The sequence below is a fragment of the Manacus vitellinus genome, unplaced genomic scaffold (assembly GCF_001715985.3).
Source record: "Manacus vitellinus isolate BGI_N305 unplaced genomic scaffold, ASM171598v3 scaffold_2_pilon, whole genome shotgun sequence".
NCBI lineage: Eukaryota > Metazoa > Chordata > Aves > Passeriformes > Pipridae > Manacus > Manacus vitellinus.
In genome coordinates, this window is record NW_021940208.1 from 24,736,889 (window position 1) to 24,751,117 (window position 14,229).

At 36.2% G+C, this 14,229-nt stretch overlaps 1 protein-coding gene across 1 annotated transcript in view; it reads left to right on the plus strand.

The window, feature by feature from the left end:
* Window positions 1-13,339, plus strand: part of DIAPH3 (diaphanous related formin 3) — a 203,246-nt gene extending 189,907 nt beyond the window's left edge. Inside the window, exon 27 of the mRNA XM_018071434.1 lies at window positions 11,436-13,339. Coding sequence (XP_017926923.1) covers window positions 11,436-11,692 — 257 coding nt within the window. The 3' untranslated portion in view covers window positions 11,693-13,339. The remainder of the gene's footprint in view (window positions 1-11,435) is intronic.
* The last annotated feature ends 890 nt before the right edge of the window (window positions 13,340-14,229 follow it).

Sequence of the window (14,229 nt, forward strand, 5' to 3'; positions counted from 1 at the left end):
AACAAGTCTGTGGTTACAAATCCTCTATTTCAGTGGCTTAGGAGGTCTTACTGCCTTCTACCTTGTTTTCTTAGTGAGTATAAAGGGTTCAGGTTCTCAGTCTCATTTTTTCATCTTCTATGTAAAATTTTCTCTCCAAGTTCCTCCATGAGAAAGAGGTTTTTTCTGTAAGCGCAAAGGTGTGTTGCAAAGTGCAGTTGTTGTGTCAAATACATGAATGGCTGGATCATGTGCTGCTGTGATCAGGTTCTTTAAAATTATTGTAGAGATGCCTCTGCTTGAATTAAGGTGCCAACAAGAGCATATGCCAAAGTCAATAATACGGATTTTTATTTAATAGTAAATGTGAGGTGGAGAGACATAGATAGAAAGAAATAAGAAAAAGAGACAAAGGGGGAGAGAGATTGACAGAAAGGCAGATTAAGTAGAAAAAATGTCACCGCTCCATAGGTTTTGATGGCATCCTGTTGATCCTCCTCTTGTGTTCTTCTCAGTGGTGAAAGTTCTAGTCTTGTCAGAGTGATGGTTGCAGTCTGGATCCATCGAGGGAAGCCCGAGGTGGTGAGGGAAAAAGCCTGTGATGGTGAGGGAAGTCCCATGTGGTGGTGAGGGAAGGAATCAGTATAGTGAGGGGAGAAGCCCATGCGTGTGAGGGAAGAAGCCCAGGTGTTGCATGAAGTGTGGGCCATGAGGGAAGACCGTGCCAGTGAGGGAAGTCCCGAGGGGAGGGAAAAAGCCCGTGTGTGTTGAGTGAAGTCCACAAAGCCCAGAGTGGTAAGAAAAGTCCTGTGTAGTGAGCAAAGCCCAAGGGTGGCTTTTATTATGCTTAGTCCAGGTGGGAATGCCCCTGATACCTCCCCTGGGGCGGGAAGTTTTACACTGGATGTTGTAATACTGGATCACAGGACATTTCAGGAGACACCTTGTAAGATGTTACAGCTGCCTGTTATGTCAGCACAGTTGAGATCATTGCCCATCAGCAGAGATTAATATCTTCAGGCTACATGTGAATTGTTCTGATACTTCCCTGGGACAGGCGGTGGGGATTATTGAAACTAAGTCATTTGTGTAAGGACAAAGAAACACTGTTGCACCTTGCAGGATTTGCCTCTTTCTTTATCTTGTCCAACACTCAACTTGTAGCTTGAGGTGTCAAATCTGCACACCCTCAGTACCTGGGCTGTTACTTTGCACATCATCAGCATCTTGATTATTTGAGCCATTAGCATTCCATTCTTTCACACTTGTGGATACATTCTTCTCCTGGGATAAATGGACAATAGTGCCACCTTTATCTTCTCTTAGTTCCTGCCACAGTCCAAATTAGTAGGCATATTCAGGGAGGGGTTCAGTGAGCAGTTACTTCTTGCACAGTTTGCTACAGTCCTTCAGTGATTTTAACAATGTTTAAACCATAAACCATTTCAATGTCCCACATGTATGGAGTAGAAACATTTTTCTACATCCCAGGTCTCTCCACACATGAGCAAGGCCCAATTACAGTCCATCCCAAAGAGAGGAAATAATTAAGTGAAAGCACATAGCATTAATTAGATCATCATATTAAGAGCGAGAGAAGAATTGTCAAAAGAATATATATGGCAGTCTTGTAGAGCAAGGAAAGATGAATCACTTTTCCTCTGCCTTTATTTCTCAATATTTAGCTTTGTATAAGGATCTTCTTGAATATGTACTATTTCCTGCTACACAGTTTCAGTCTCCTGGGTAGCATGCTTTTGACTGTTTTCTGCAGAGCTTTGTCAGAGGAAAAAAAGGACCATAATGATAATGTGAAAGTTACATGAACTAAGATGATTCAGCTTTATTCCATTTCCATCCACTGTATTCATGAAAGCAATCTTGGATGTTAGTTTACACAAGTTAAACTTCAGAGTCAGGTCTACTTCCACCCTGTTGAGAAGCACCCATGCTATAAAGAAGCACTGATTAGAATTTGGAGTTTTCATAAATAGTTTTCCAGGTTAGTAAATCACTACACTCTTCCCTGTCATCGCATTAACAGCATGCAATGCTCTCTGTTGCTCTTCATTCCAGAGACTTGTTTTAAAAATGTTTTAAAATGAGAGAAGCCTGAGAGCCATTTGCTATTCTTGCAGTTTTTTGAATAATAGTGAATGACAGCCCACTGTGACTGTGACCTGCATGGGCAAGAACTGCCCCAGGATATTTGTCCTGTACCTGTTACAGGAACATGAGGAAATTATGTTTCTACTCAACTATTAAAACTAACACCCACCTAATTTACTATCAGCTCTAGCTTTCTTCTTTATGCTGTTCCCAAAAATATTTCCAAGAGTCTCTAAAGCCTCCTTTTGCTTAGAAGCAGTTTGATTCCTTAGGAGAGAAGAGCAGCGGATGATGAGAGAAAGAAAGTTTTTCCCATTGATTTGATCTGACGCTACAAAATATTTGTACTGTAACTTCAAGCAATGCAACTTACCAATACTCTGATTGCTGATAAAAGCCTGGGAATGGAAGTTTGGGATAAAAATAAGAACTAAGAATTGTTTGGTTTTGTAGCAGTCACTAGAATAGTTAGGGAGTAGCTTGTAAACATTTGATATCAAAAGTAGTGGATAAGAAATAATTTAGTGTTAAGCTTTTAAGGCAATTACTAGACATAGACACAAAGAATCACAGAATGGTTTGGGTTGGAGGAGGCCTTAAAGATCATCTAGTTGCAATACCCCCACCATGGGCACAGACACCTCTCACTAGACTGGCCTTGAGCACTTTCAGTGATGGGGCATAGTTTTGGTGGGTTTTTTTGTTTTTTGTTTTGTTTTGTTTTTTTAATGTGTATGCTAAATAGTAAATACTAAACAAAAGCAACAACACTATTTAGAGCTGCAGTGAGTAGAATCTCCTAGGTACAAAATCAGTCTTTAAGACTTGCTTTGTTGTTTGGGTTTGTAGGGGGGGTTTATTTTCCAGAGGTAGGAGGCTTCCTACTGTGTTTTTCCACAACAGTTGGTAAAAGAAGACAAAATTGTATGGTTCTTTTCCATTTCAGTAATTTTCATCAGCATATTACTTATCATTCTGCATTGCAACTGCTAGTGGCTTTCCTTTGATGGCAGCAGTCTTTATGCTTATTCCTGAAGTTCTTTATCAAAGTGCACCTTGAAACTAATATTCATGTACAGGTAGATGCTGTGCAGACAGGTTTGGAGACTAAATGTGTCTACTGCTCAAAGGCATCAGTGGCAGTTTAGTATGTGGGAACTACGTTAATTATCATCAGCCGAATAGAGGGTAGCTTTAGACTATGGATCTCTATGTTATCCTGTCACAGATCACTAACTTATACAGCCATCATTTTTGACAGTTAACTCTAAAGACGATTTGGAATGCAAGCTACAATATACTTGTGAACAAAAAAATGCAAGTAACAAACCACATTTCAGGAATTTAAAATAGTCTAAATATGTTAACTTCTAGTTTTATTATTGTCATTTCCTGGGTATTTCTTGACTTGAAGAAAAGCAAATATTGTTATTTATTCTATTTTTACCCTGGGAGAAATCCCATAAACACCTAGGCTGTGTAATGTTTCTGCCCACTTCCTGAAGACTTCTGCTGTATTCATGTAGATCAATATTTACCTTTTTACCCCCTTCATCGTGACATAATAAGAATGTTAATTTATGAACTATTAATACTAAAGCTCTGCCATATGATTTACCCATTTTGAGATTAAGAGACTTGGAATTTAGTTTTTCAAGAATGATTAAAACCATGTACTCTAAAAGTCGATAATGACCATAAAGTAGATTTTTATTTTGGAAAATTTCATTTGCAGTTTCCTAAAAATTCACGAATGAGCCTTCATTTGGGGAAAAATGTGTGAAAAGACACAAAGATCCACCGTAATTCAGGGTGAAATAGGAAGGATGCCAAACTCCTAAGTCTGTCCTCAGACACCTTCAGAGGTTTCTTCTCTCATATACATAAAAAGCTTGGGTGATTTCTGCCAGCAGCTTGATCCACACTCTTGTTCTCTTATCATCTTGACAGGCACTCAAGACATTCATTAAAATGTCAGTAAGTTAAAGTTGCATTTCTTGTAAAAAAAAGTCTTTGCCTTATCACAGGTGAGAATATATTAGTTTAAACAGAGAAATTGGTCCCAACTCAGTGCAAATGCAAACTACCTTTGGAAAATATAGGTAAAAATTTGAATGGAGTGATTAGCAGGAACTTGAAGTAGTCTTTGAGAAAGTGTAGGTAGGTAAGGGATTAAAAGAATTTTTAAAGGCTTTGCTTTAGGGCCAAGTGAAAGGGAGCTGGTCCAGCATAATTCCTCTCATAAGAAATTAATTTGCTCAGAGTTTGTAATTGATTTTCTTTGAAATTTAGTATCTATAAATCCTCCATATTAGCCGCACTTAGTGCTGACATACTCTATTCTTGCCTTTGAAATGAACATAAAAACCCTATATTCAGTGTTTCTGAAAACTTTGTCTCATCTAAATTGAGCTTGCTCATAGTGTTTATTCCTTGTGTTTCACACCTTTTTAACGTAACACTCAAGAACAGCAACTACTATTAAATGAAATGTGCATATTTTAAAAAAATTGTTCCAAATATCAGTAACACTTTTTAATGCCTCATGAATTATTGTCTGCTTAAGATTAGTAAAGTTGTGAGCATTTAGTATGAAATACTAGGGTGTAAGAAATTACTTATCAAGCAAAGATCTTTCACGTACAACTCCGACTCCTTTAGGTATTAGGGCTGGACCTGCAGGTTCAAATTAAGTTGTAACAATACACAGCACTCCTTTAACCAGGGACATTCTTCAACCCTATGCTTGTCAATCAGAGGAATCGTTGGAAAAATATGAAACCAATAAAAAGTATTTAAAGTATTTTCCTTTATAATATACAGCAAGGAGCTATCACATTTTTTATGAGTGATGTTATGTAATAGGAATGGACCTTCTAGCTATAGCAGCCTTTCATATTATGTCTAAACTCTGGTTCTGAGTGGTAAGGCAGATTTGGCCAAGAGTTTGGAATCTGGAAGTTCAAAATGACATTTTTGAGAATTGGTGAGGCTTTTTAATGGACTATTTGAAATAGGAATGCTAAGAGATGGAGTCATCTTATCTCTAAGCTGTTCTGATGGGTTGGTCTTGGGTGGCAGCCAACTTCCCACCCAGTTGCTCATTTGGTCCCCACTTTGGTGGGGATGGATGGGGAAGAGATTAGGAAGCGGGAAATCTCATGGGTCAAGATAAAGAGAGGGAGATCACTCAGCAGTTACTCAACAAAACAGTGTTGACGTGGAACAAATTAATTCATTGCCAGTTTATATACACACTACTGATTTTGTGTTGGAAAACAACAACCAAACAAACAGAATAATCAAAACACAGTCTTCCTACTTTCTCAGGCTTGGCTTCACCGTGTCCTACCCCTTAATTATCACAGCAGATCCTGTCATTGAGACAACTAATGGCACAGAGGAGTGACAGGCTCAGCCTGTTGGTGGGTACATTGGAGCCATCTGGAACCAGCTGTGTCCACACAGGGCAATCATGGTCTCTCCTCGCTGAGGCCACTCCTACAGTTCCCCTGCTACCAAAACTTTGCTACCTACACTCAATACAGCTATTTAGTTTGGAGCTGAAGCTAGATGCAACTGAAGTGGGAATTCAGAATCTCCACCTTGTCCTGAACTTAAAACAGAGGTCCTTGAAGTGTCTGCCAGCAGTGGTCATACTCAGCCTTTCAAAATAAGGTCTACCGAAGAAAATGTCCACCATTTGAAACATTAGCCAGTATTGCCCATTTATATCAAAAAAGTAGTTCATGCTTAGAGACTATTTTCCTCAGCAAACTATACCTTCAGCAAATAGGGATGCTTTATACTTTGGTATCATCAAGGAAACCCTTTAGAAACATTTCCAGATTGACTTCTCAAGGGCTGCTGTTTATTTAGATGGAGAATATGCTCACAAGGTCCATGGAACATGACCATTGTCTAAATACACTTCACTTGTTAAGGTTGCATTGGGACATGCATGATCATGTGGCCAATGTAATTTGTGGGAAATGGGCAGGACTTCCTGACAGAGGCTGGGCAGCTGAAAGCATTCCAGCTTGTAGGAATGCTATACAGCTGCATCCAGAATCAGTACATGGCATGCTGTCAAAAATGCATGCTCCTTTTCCCCTGATGTTTTGCTGAGAAAATACATGAGCACAGCATCAGCATGGTGTTGCTTTTCCTTGAGTTTCAGTTCCATGCATCAGGGACACGGAAACAGGCAAACTACGACACCACACTAGGAAGACAATGGTAAGAGTTATAGCTAGGGCTCTTACTTTTTCCAAGCCAAAGCCATTTGGCACGGGAGCATTCAGAGTCTAGGACAGCCAAGTAATAACGTAAAATGTAAAAACAATTTGCATTGTGGGTAATGTTTGTATGGGTGGGCTTTAGAAAATCTTGGCATACACATAGCTTCAGGAATATGATGTAGTATGTGGAGCACGAGTCAGAGAGATCAAAAATATTCCACTTGGGTTTTGAGCATTTTTCACTGTTAACTTGGTAAAAGATGTAATGAGGTTGTAACTGCAATTGTTCTTTCTTATGTTACAATTTTGTTATGCCCTACATTGAGATGTACGACAGTAATACAGGCATATAATGCCACATAATGCAGTTCTTCTTATTGTATTTGCAAGTTTATTTTTCAATCAGCGTACAAGTATTTACATAAAAACAAAATATATCCTTAGTATCAAGACTTTTATTGAGAAACTATGTGATGAAATAAAGTTTTTCAACGTCCTTTTTAATTTTAAACATTTATTAGTTATTTTAAAAAATCGATCTCAACTTTAGTGAGTCTCTTGCAATCATTTTTGTTATTTATTAAAGGTAATATATAACACTATTATGCAGGATTTAAAAATCTTTAATTGATCATATTTTCATTCCCCAGGTTCACAGCAGGCAGGTCTCATACTACTGGTATTTTTTGTTTACATGCTGGTGCACTATTTCCTTTTTCTGAATATGAAGTATGTAGCCTTTAATAGATTATAAGCATATTGTTATAAATTATTCTATGTTAGGATACTGCTTATAAACTATGGAAAGTTATATTAAGCAAAATTTTGTGTCAACTGAATTTCCTAAGCATTGCTGTTAAAAGACTTGTATCTAGATAATAGTAACTATTTGGGTCTAAGTTATGTGAATATGGTTTTAAAATGTTTTTATTAACAGCAATGTTAAAGAAATTAATATCTGCACAAAATTAATTTTAATAGGACTGGAGGACCCACAAAGGTTTGATATTGAACAAAGGAAAAGAAATTATTTAAATGTCATGGAATCTGGACACTGAGACTTTGGTAGTGTACAATGTGATTTCTGCCTAACCCGTGCCTGAAAGCATTCACCAGCAGTAAAGTCAAAACTATTATGGGTAAATGTCTTATCACCCCAGTGTTTAGAAAACTTAATCCTGAATTCAAAAATTTTACTTTTTTTTTTAATCTACATAGTGATTGTTTTGATATAACAAATGGCAAATTTCAATTGTTAAAAGTGACCAAATAGTAGAAACTTGTCTCAACTGCTTCCAGTGTATACAGCAAATTAATAAACTCTGTCTTTATCTGGTGATTTTTAATGACTGATTTCTTTTTGTCTTGCTACTGCCGGAAGGTACACCTTGCTACAGTAGGTGGACAAATAGTGCATCTCCGGAAATGTAAGCTTTCTTCTTAACAAGAATTCATGCAGAAGTGCCCTTCCATGAGTAGTTTTCATTTAGCCTTCTGTAATTTTAGTTATATTCAATTCTTTAAATGTGTATTTGAACCAATGCATGTAGGTGTGTAGATACAGTACTTTTATACTGCAATTTGTTTCAAATATAGTTTACTGTCACAAGCACAAAACAAATTTATGTATGTCTATGATATAACAGTTCAAACCAGTTTAGGATGTCTGTTAATATCTATATGGTTTGTGGATTTTCTATGTGTTCCCTTGTTCTAGAAACGTAAGTGGCCAATGTCACTAAGCCATCTCCTTGCCGTTTAGGCAGCCATATGAAATACTGTCTTCAGAACCAGATCAAATTCCTTCTTATGACTTATGTTTTCTTGCTCCCAGTTCTATATGTATGAGTTCCGAAACTTCATTACTCTGATGATTCAAAGGTTTTAATGTCTAATATCAGTATATTAATGGCTGTTTATTCTTGTGTTTGTTTTGTCAGTTAATCTTGACTTTGGACTCTTCTTAAAAGTAAATAACTATATACTTTATACTCTTTATCATACAGAACTAAGGAAGTCCAGCTTTTCTGTTGTAGTGGTCAGTTGCATGCTAACCTGCAGCAGCTTACAGCTGTGTAGTTCTAAATTCACATGCAAGATGCATTGGCTTTTTTAAAACACCCACCTCAACAGATACATGTTGAAGGATTTGAGGGAGGTGTGATAACAATCCCAAGTCAGGACAGTGGAATGGATGAGGTACCCAATCACCAATGCATGCAAGTTTTGAAACAATGTGTGAAGCAGTACAAAGTGTTTAAGAGCTTGGTTTTAACACAAATTAATTCCTGCTGGATTAAAATAAAAAACTGAGGAATTAGTGAGACTTTTTACCTTGCTTGTATCTAACTAATTTTACAGTTTGATTTAAAGGGAAGTGATCTTTCACTTTGATGAATACTACCAGTAGTTGTAATACCTCAAGTATTACAGCAGTTAATTCTTTAGGTGCATATTAACTAAAGTGAAATCTAGGGCTGTAGGTAAATATGTATGTTTTCTGAGCCAGGACTAGCAAAGTTCATTGTTTCTAAATGACATTAACAACAGCCAATTTACAAAGAAGGGAACTCCTACCTACACTTATGCTAATACTGGACTTGCACTTAAGCATAGCAATGCTGTGTGGAGAAGTTTCTCCTTGATTGAAGGAACATACATGGTAAAGATGCCACATGATTCAGGAAGCAGCTGAAATAACAACTTTGAGATGATAGTACTGGATTTAGATAAAATATGTGTGTGCAAGTACTATTTTTTTTAATTGACATTAGCTGCTCAGTATTATTTGTAGCATGTATGAGACCAAAGCATTCTCATTATTTAGGAAGTGCTGCTTATCACTAGCATAACGTGTCACATATTAAGAACATGAGACTTTGTGATTTTCCTAGTGAATCATGACATCATCACCGAAAAGGAGATGAAACAAGGACTACTGACATAAACTAAGCAGCATTTCAGGCACTTTCCCTTTTTCACTGTTGCAGGACCCTTCGGACAGAAAGGAAGGACACTTGTTGTTCAAGTTGAATGCTCCACTCCTTAGTCTATGCATAGAAAGTCAAAAATATCAACATGATTGCTGTTGTTTTAAGGAAAGAAAAAGGCACAGCTGTCCTCAGCTTTACTCTGTCCTATTCCCATGCAACAAGTCCAGATTGTAGGCAGCAATTTATGGGACACATTGAAGTGCAAACCTCAATCAGTTAGAGTTTCAAAGTGGTAAAAGAATTTGGATAGATCCCAACAGCTACTTAATAGCTCGCTTGCAGCAGTTCCCTGCTTAGACTATTCGCTGTCGTAAATCTCACTCTAAGGCGCCTTACTCTGCCCCTCGTACACTATGAGAAACTGGGGAATTTTATTGCTGGATTTTACTTTGAGGCCTCAGTTCATAAGTGTTCCCCACTTTTGTTACTCAATCTAGTTCACAACACCTAGTTGATCCTCATGTGTGAGTATTTTAGGGTGAAGACTGCTGAACTGCAAAGAAGTTAAAATTTGGTTGTTGGTATATTTGAGAAGCTTACTTTCAGTGCTTAATTTCTTTTTGCCTTTTTTAAAGTCCAACAGCTATACTTAATCTCTTATTATATGACAGTATGTTTTCTTCTACTTAAGACAAAAGTATTGATTTTTGAAGCACCAAGTATTTCTCCTACTGCCCCTAGATTGAATGTAAAGAGAAGGATCTATGGCGCAGCTAGTAGTTTGTATATTGACACAGGTAGCACGCTTTTATCAGCCTGCAAATATGTGTTCAGAATCAATAAGCATAAACATTTAAGTAGAATGAGATATTTAAGAGTGTACATAACAGGGATATTTTAATTATATATGATGGGTTTATTATATGTAATTACAAATATGTGTTAATAAATATGTCTTTGGCTTCCTGTGATTCAGGAACACTGAAATGTGTGCTGCTGCATATTCAAGGTCAAGTTATTTTCCACAGTGTAAAAAAAAATTACATTTTTCAGCTAAGTGCAAAATTTGTCTTATGAAATTTTAATTAGAAATTGTTTATCTGACTTAAAAGATAATAGAAAGGAGGTATTTATTTTCCTTCACTTTCCAAAAGGTGATCGTACTTACAAAATTTGCTGAGATTGTCCAAGAAAGTATGTAAAATCCTCATCCATCACTGAGAGCCCCTGGTCAGGGAATGACAGTGCAGTAAATATCTTCAGCAGCTGCCTTTTAATGTACAAGCTGTTTTTGGTAGGAATTTTCAGCACTCACATAAAACACACTGTCATGAGTGACTGCCTGTGCTCCAAAGTCATTACTATTGGGATGATGGAACATCTTTCAGTGAATAACCAAAAAACTTTAAATGTCATGTCAAGTGTGTTGAAGGCATTTTCAAGCCTTGCTCAAGGTTACATGAATATTGAGTAGGCCTGTTTTTAAAAAGTTTGAGATCTATGAGAGGGACCACTCGTGCTGGTTTGAAGAACAGTCACTTGATTTGGAAGCGGGGGTGGGGAATGACAAAAAAGAAATCTGTTTATTAATACATGCCAAACCTGTAAAACTCCTGCCTGGATATTAACTGAGTGCAACTTTGTGTGACAGTCAGTGCCAGTGATATTTACCAAAATGTAGTGAATTATGCAATTTCTTGAAATTACTTAGCTGTCTAAAAGTTCACAAAGGAAAGAAAAGTTATTACAATGGATAATTAAATTGAAATAGATTTTTAAATACATTTTAAGATTTGAACAATTAAAAAAAATATGTAGGAAGTATAATTAACCGGATAAAACCTCAGAAGACACTGAGAGGTGCTAGGTACTCTGTTTTATCTTTGACTTCAGTAAGAAAGGAGGATCCTGTCAAGCTCTATCTGTGATTTTGTAAGAAATATGGATGCTAATCTAATGAAGTCATGTAAAGTCTGTATCACTTCCAAGGGACCAAGCCTACTGCTTTTGAAGTGATAATATATTTTTTCTTGCCTCTTTGGCAATCATTACTCCTTCTAGTGCATCATCTGCATGTAAAATTTGCCTGATCAAGAGGTCTTTTTATATTACAAAATATTGAAACTGAGTATTTTAATAGTGAAACAAGGTTTGTTTGATTTATCTTCTGCAGAGAACCAGAAAGAACAACTAGAGAAGCCGTGTTCACACCACAGTATCAGTTTAAACTTGACAAGAAGCCCAGTCACCAAAGAAGTTACATATGATGTGGAAACAAGTTCCAAGGCATGGAACAAGGCTGTTGGGAGAAAGGAAGACTGTCACGGAGAAGGCAACAAGGAAAAGAAAACAGATCATATCGGGTCTCCTTTTCAGGGAGAAGCCATTCCAGAAGTAGAAGCTCTCTTGGCAAGACTGCGAGCACTGTAGAATACTCATATAAAAGATTAAATAAAAGCCTAAAAATAATAGTCTATATCTTTAAAAATTCAGTAATTTTCTATTATTGACACTGCATACTTCTGAGTTCCTAGATTCTCTGTGGATGAATGATCTACTTCTAAACTGTTTGCAAGACTGTACAAAACAATACTATATTTTCGCATAACTGCAAGATGATTTTTTATTATGTGTTTTTACATAGCAAGCATATAAAAAGTATCAGAAATAAAACTAAATTATTCCAAGGTACAATCCTTTTAGTGGACAGACTGCTGACCACCTGATCTGAATGCTTCTCAAAATAGGAATATCTTTTAAATATTGTTAAATCATCGCGCCTGGGAATAGGGTCAGTAAATAACAGAAAAGATGTTCTTATATTTTCTGCTATAATTCCTGTACTTAAGAGGTTTCAGCACCCTAAATGTATCATTACAGTATCCTTTACAATTACAGTAATAGCAAAAATGTATAGTATAAATCAGCCATATTCCAACTTGAGTTCATCAAAGAGCACCAAAGCTTGCTGGATAATATATATGTATTTACCAAATGGTAATCCATGGGCAGTAAACAAAAAATCTATGCAAATAATATATTTTTTGTGTGTTTAATATATCACTGCTGTTAAGCTTAGTTATGATTATTAAATCAAAATAATATATACAATTGCTGTGATTGCAAGGTTTTGCAATTCTGTCTATAGTTGGGGAAAATGTCTTCACAGTTATCTACCAGTGTAATATTTTATCTTTTCACATGTGAGCTGATATGTTTCTATAAAAGGAACATGTAATGGAAAAGATTGGTTTTTCACAAACTCATTTTCCAGTAGCCTGTTAAGTCTTATTTACTGGCACAATAGGAGTCTTGCATGTAATTGCATCTCTTTTATCCCACTGTCATTGTACATTGTTGCGTGTCCGCTATCATATTTATTAATTGCACATCATAAAGAGTTGCTACCTATGTTACCAAATAGGAATCTACTATTACTATCTTTGCTCCATTATTTAAAGCTTCCTTATTATAAGAGTATATTAAGTACCTAATATCTTTCTTTTAAATTACTCTATTTTTCTTTACAAAATGCTGAAAAATATGTCTTTCAATAAGAGTCAGTTACATGAAACCAGTGTTTCAATGCTCCAGTGCTTTTTATATCCTTAAGTTGCCTTTGTACTTCCTGCACTAAACATTAATAAAGTTAATTAGAACTCGAAAACTGGGCCTGTTTATACATACTACATAGAGGACTTTTCAGCCATCGTGGGAATCAATCTCATGTTTCTGAGGCAGTTTTAACTGTCACTGTACACTAATTACATTTCCTGCCTTAGCTGAAAAAAGAGAGGTATAAACAGAAGTTGCAAAGATTCAGAGAAGGCCTCAGCCATTTCTCCAGCTCCCCTTGCAAACAAACAGTGGGCACAGCTGTCATAGAGAGACACTTTTGATAACTTGAAATGTGTCTTTAGTGGATAACAACTAATAGTTGTTCCACTAAGGTCTTCTGTGCCTCTGCTATTAAGACTTACTACCCCTGTTTACAGGGTGCAGTAAAAATGACTATCTTCAAAGTGCAATATGATTGACTAAATAAAAAGACCCTTCAAACGCAGAGCAAATACATGTGCAAGGGGAAGAAAAGTAAACCCTTCATCAAATCTCTTCAGTTGCTGAGGATGTGCTAAAATTAAAGGTCTAGGAGTAGAGAGCCATCTCTGAAATACTAGGAGGATGACCTACCAAGTGCGGGTGGAAGTACAAATTCATTTTCATAATCATTAAACTTGTTCATTTGAATTACTGGGTGATAGTCCACAAGAGAGAGATGACAGTTCAGGACACTACTGTGAGTTGATCAAGCAAAGAAAAGTTACAAAACTATCTACTGATTTTTTCAATGAACAAAATGCTACTAGCAGCCTAGCATCTCCTGATTTTAAAATAAATATTTATCTTTAAAATTATAGAACTTGAGCTACTTTTCTTTTACAGTTTGAGAAGCTTCTAGAAATGTATTCCAGGATTTCTAGTCCTTATAGTCCTTGTGTTTCTGAATTAATCCTTTCAAGCAGCCATCAAGTTAATTTGCAGTTTCTTTTGTATTACAAGGAGAACAAAAAGCTGTACAACTTCTGAGAATCCATGTAAATACAGTATCTATTTTTTCCCCTTCTGTTCTTTGTACCACCATAATTTGATCTACTCAGAGTTCAAGTACATGGTCCAGTTGAAGTACACTGTAAGTTTTCTTTCATCATCTTTCTTTAATTTCCCTTAGATGCAAAGAAATACACAGGACATTTTTGGTAGGAAAAAATGCTTGTATTCCCTAATGAGTTCAGGTAAAAATGAGTTTGAAAGTATCATGACTTTATTCTATTTCTATGTTTCGTGTTTTTATTAAAGTATAAAATTCAACTTGTAAATTATATAGAATAAATTAATTAAAATTTAAAAATTCATTTATTCAATTTAAAAGTTAATTCAGTCTCAAAATACTTGGGTAGACCTTTAAT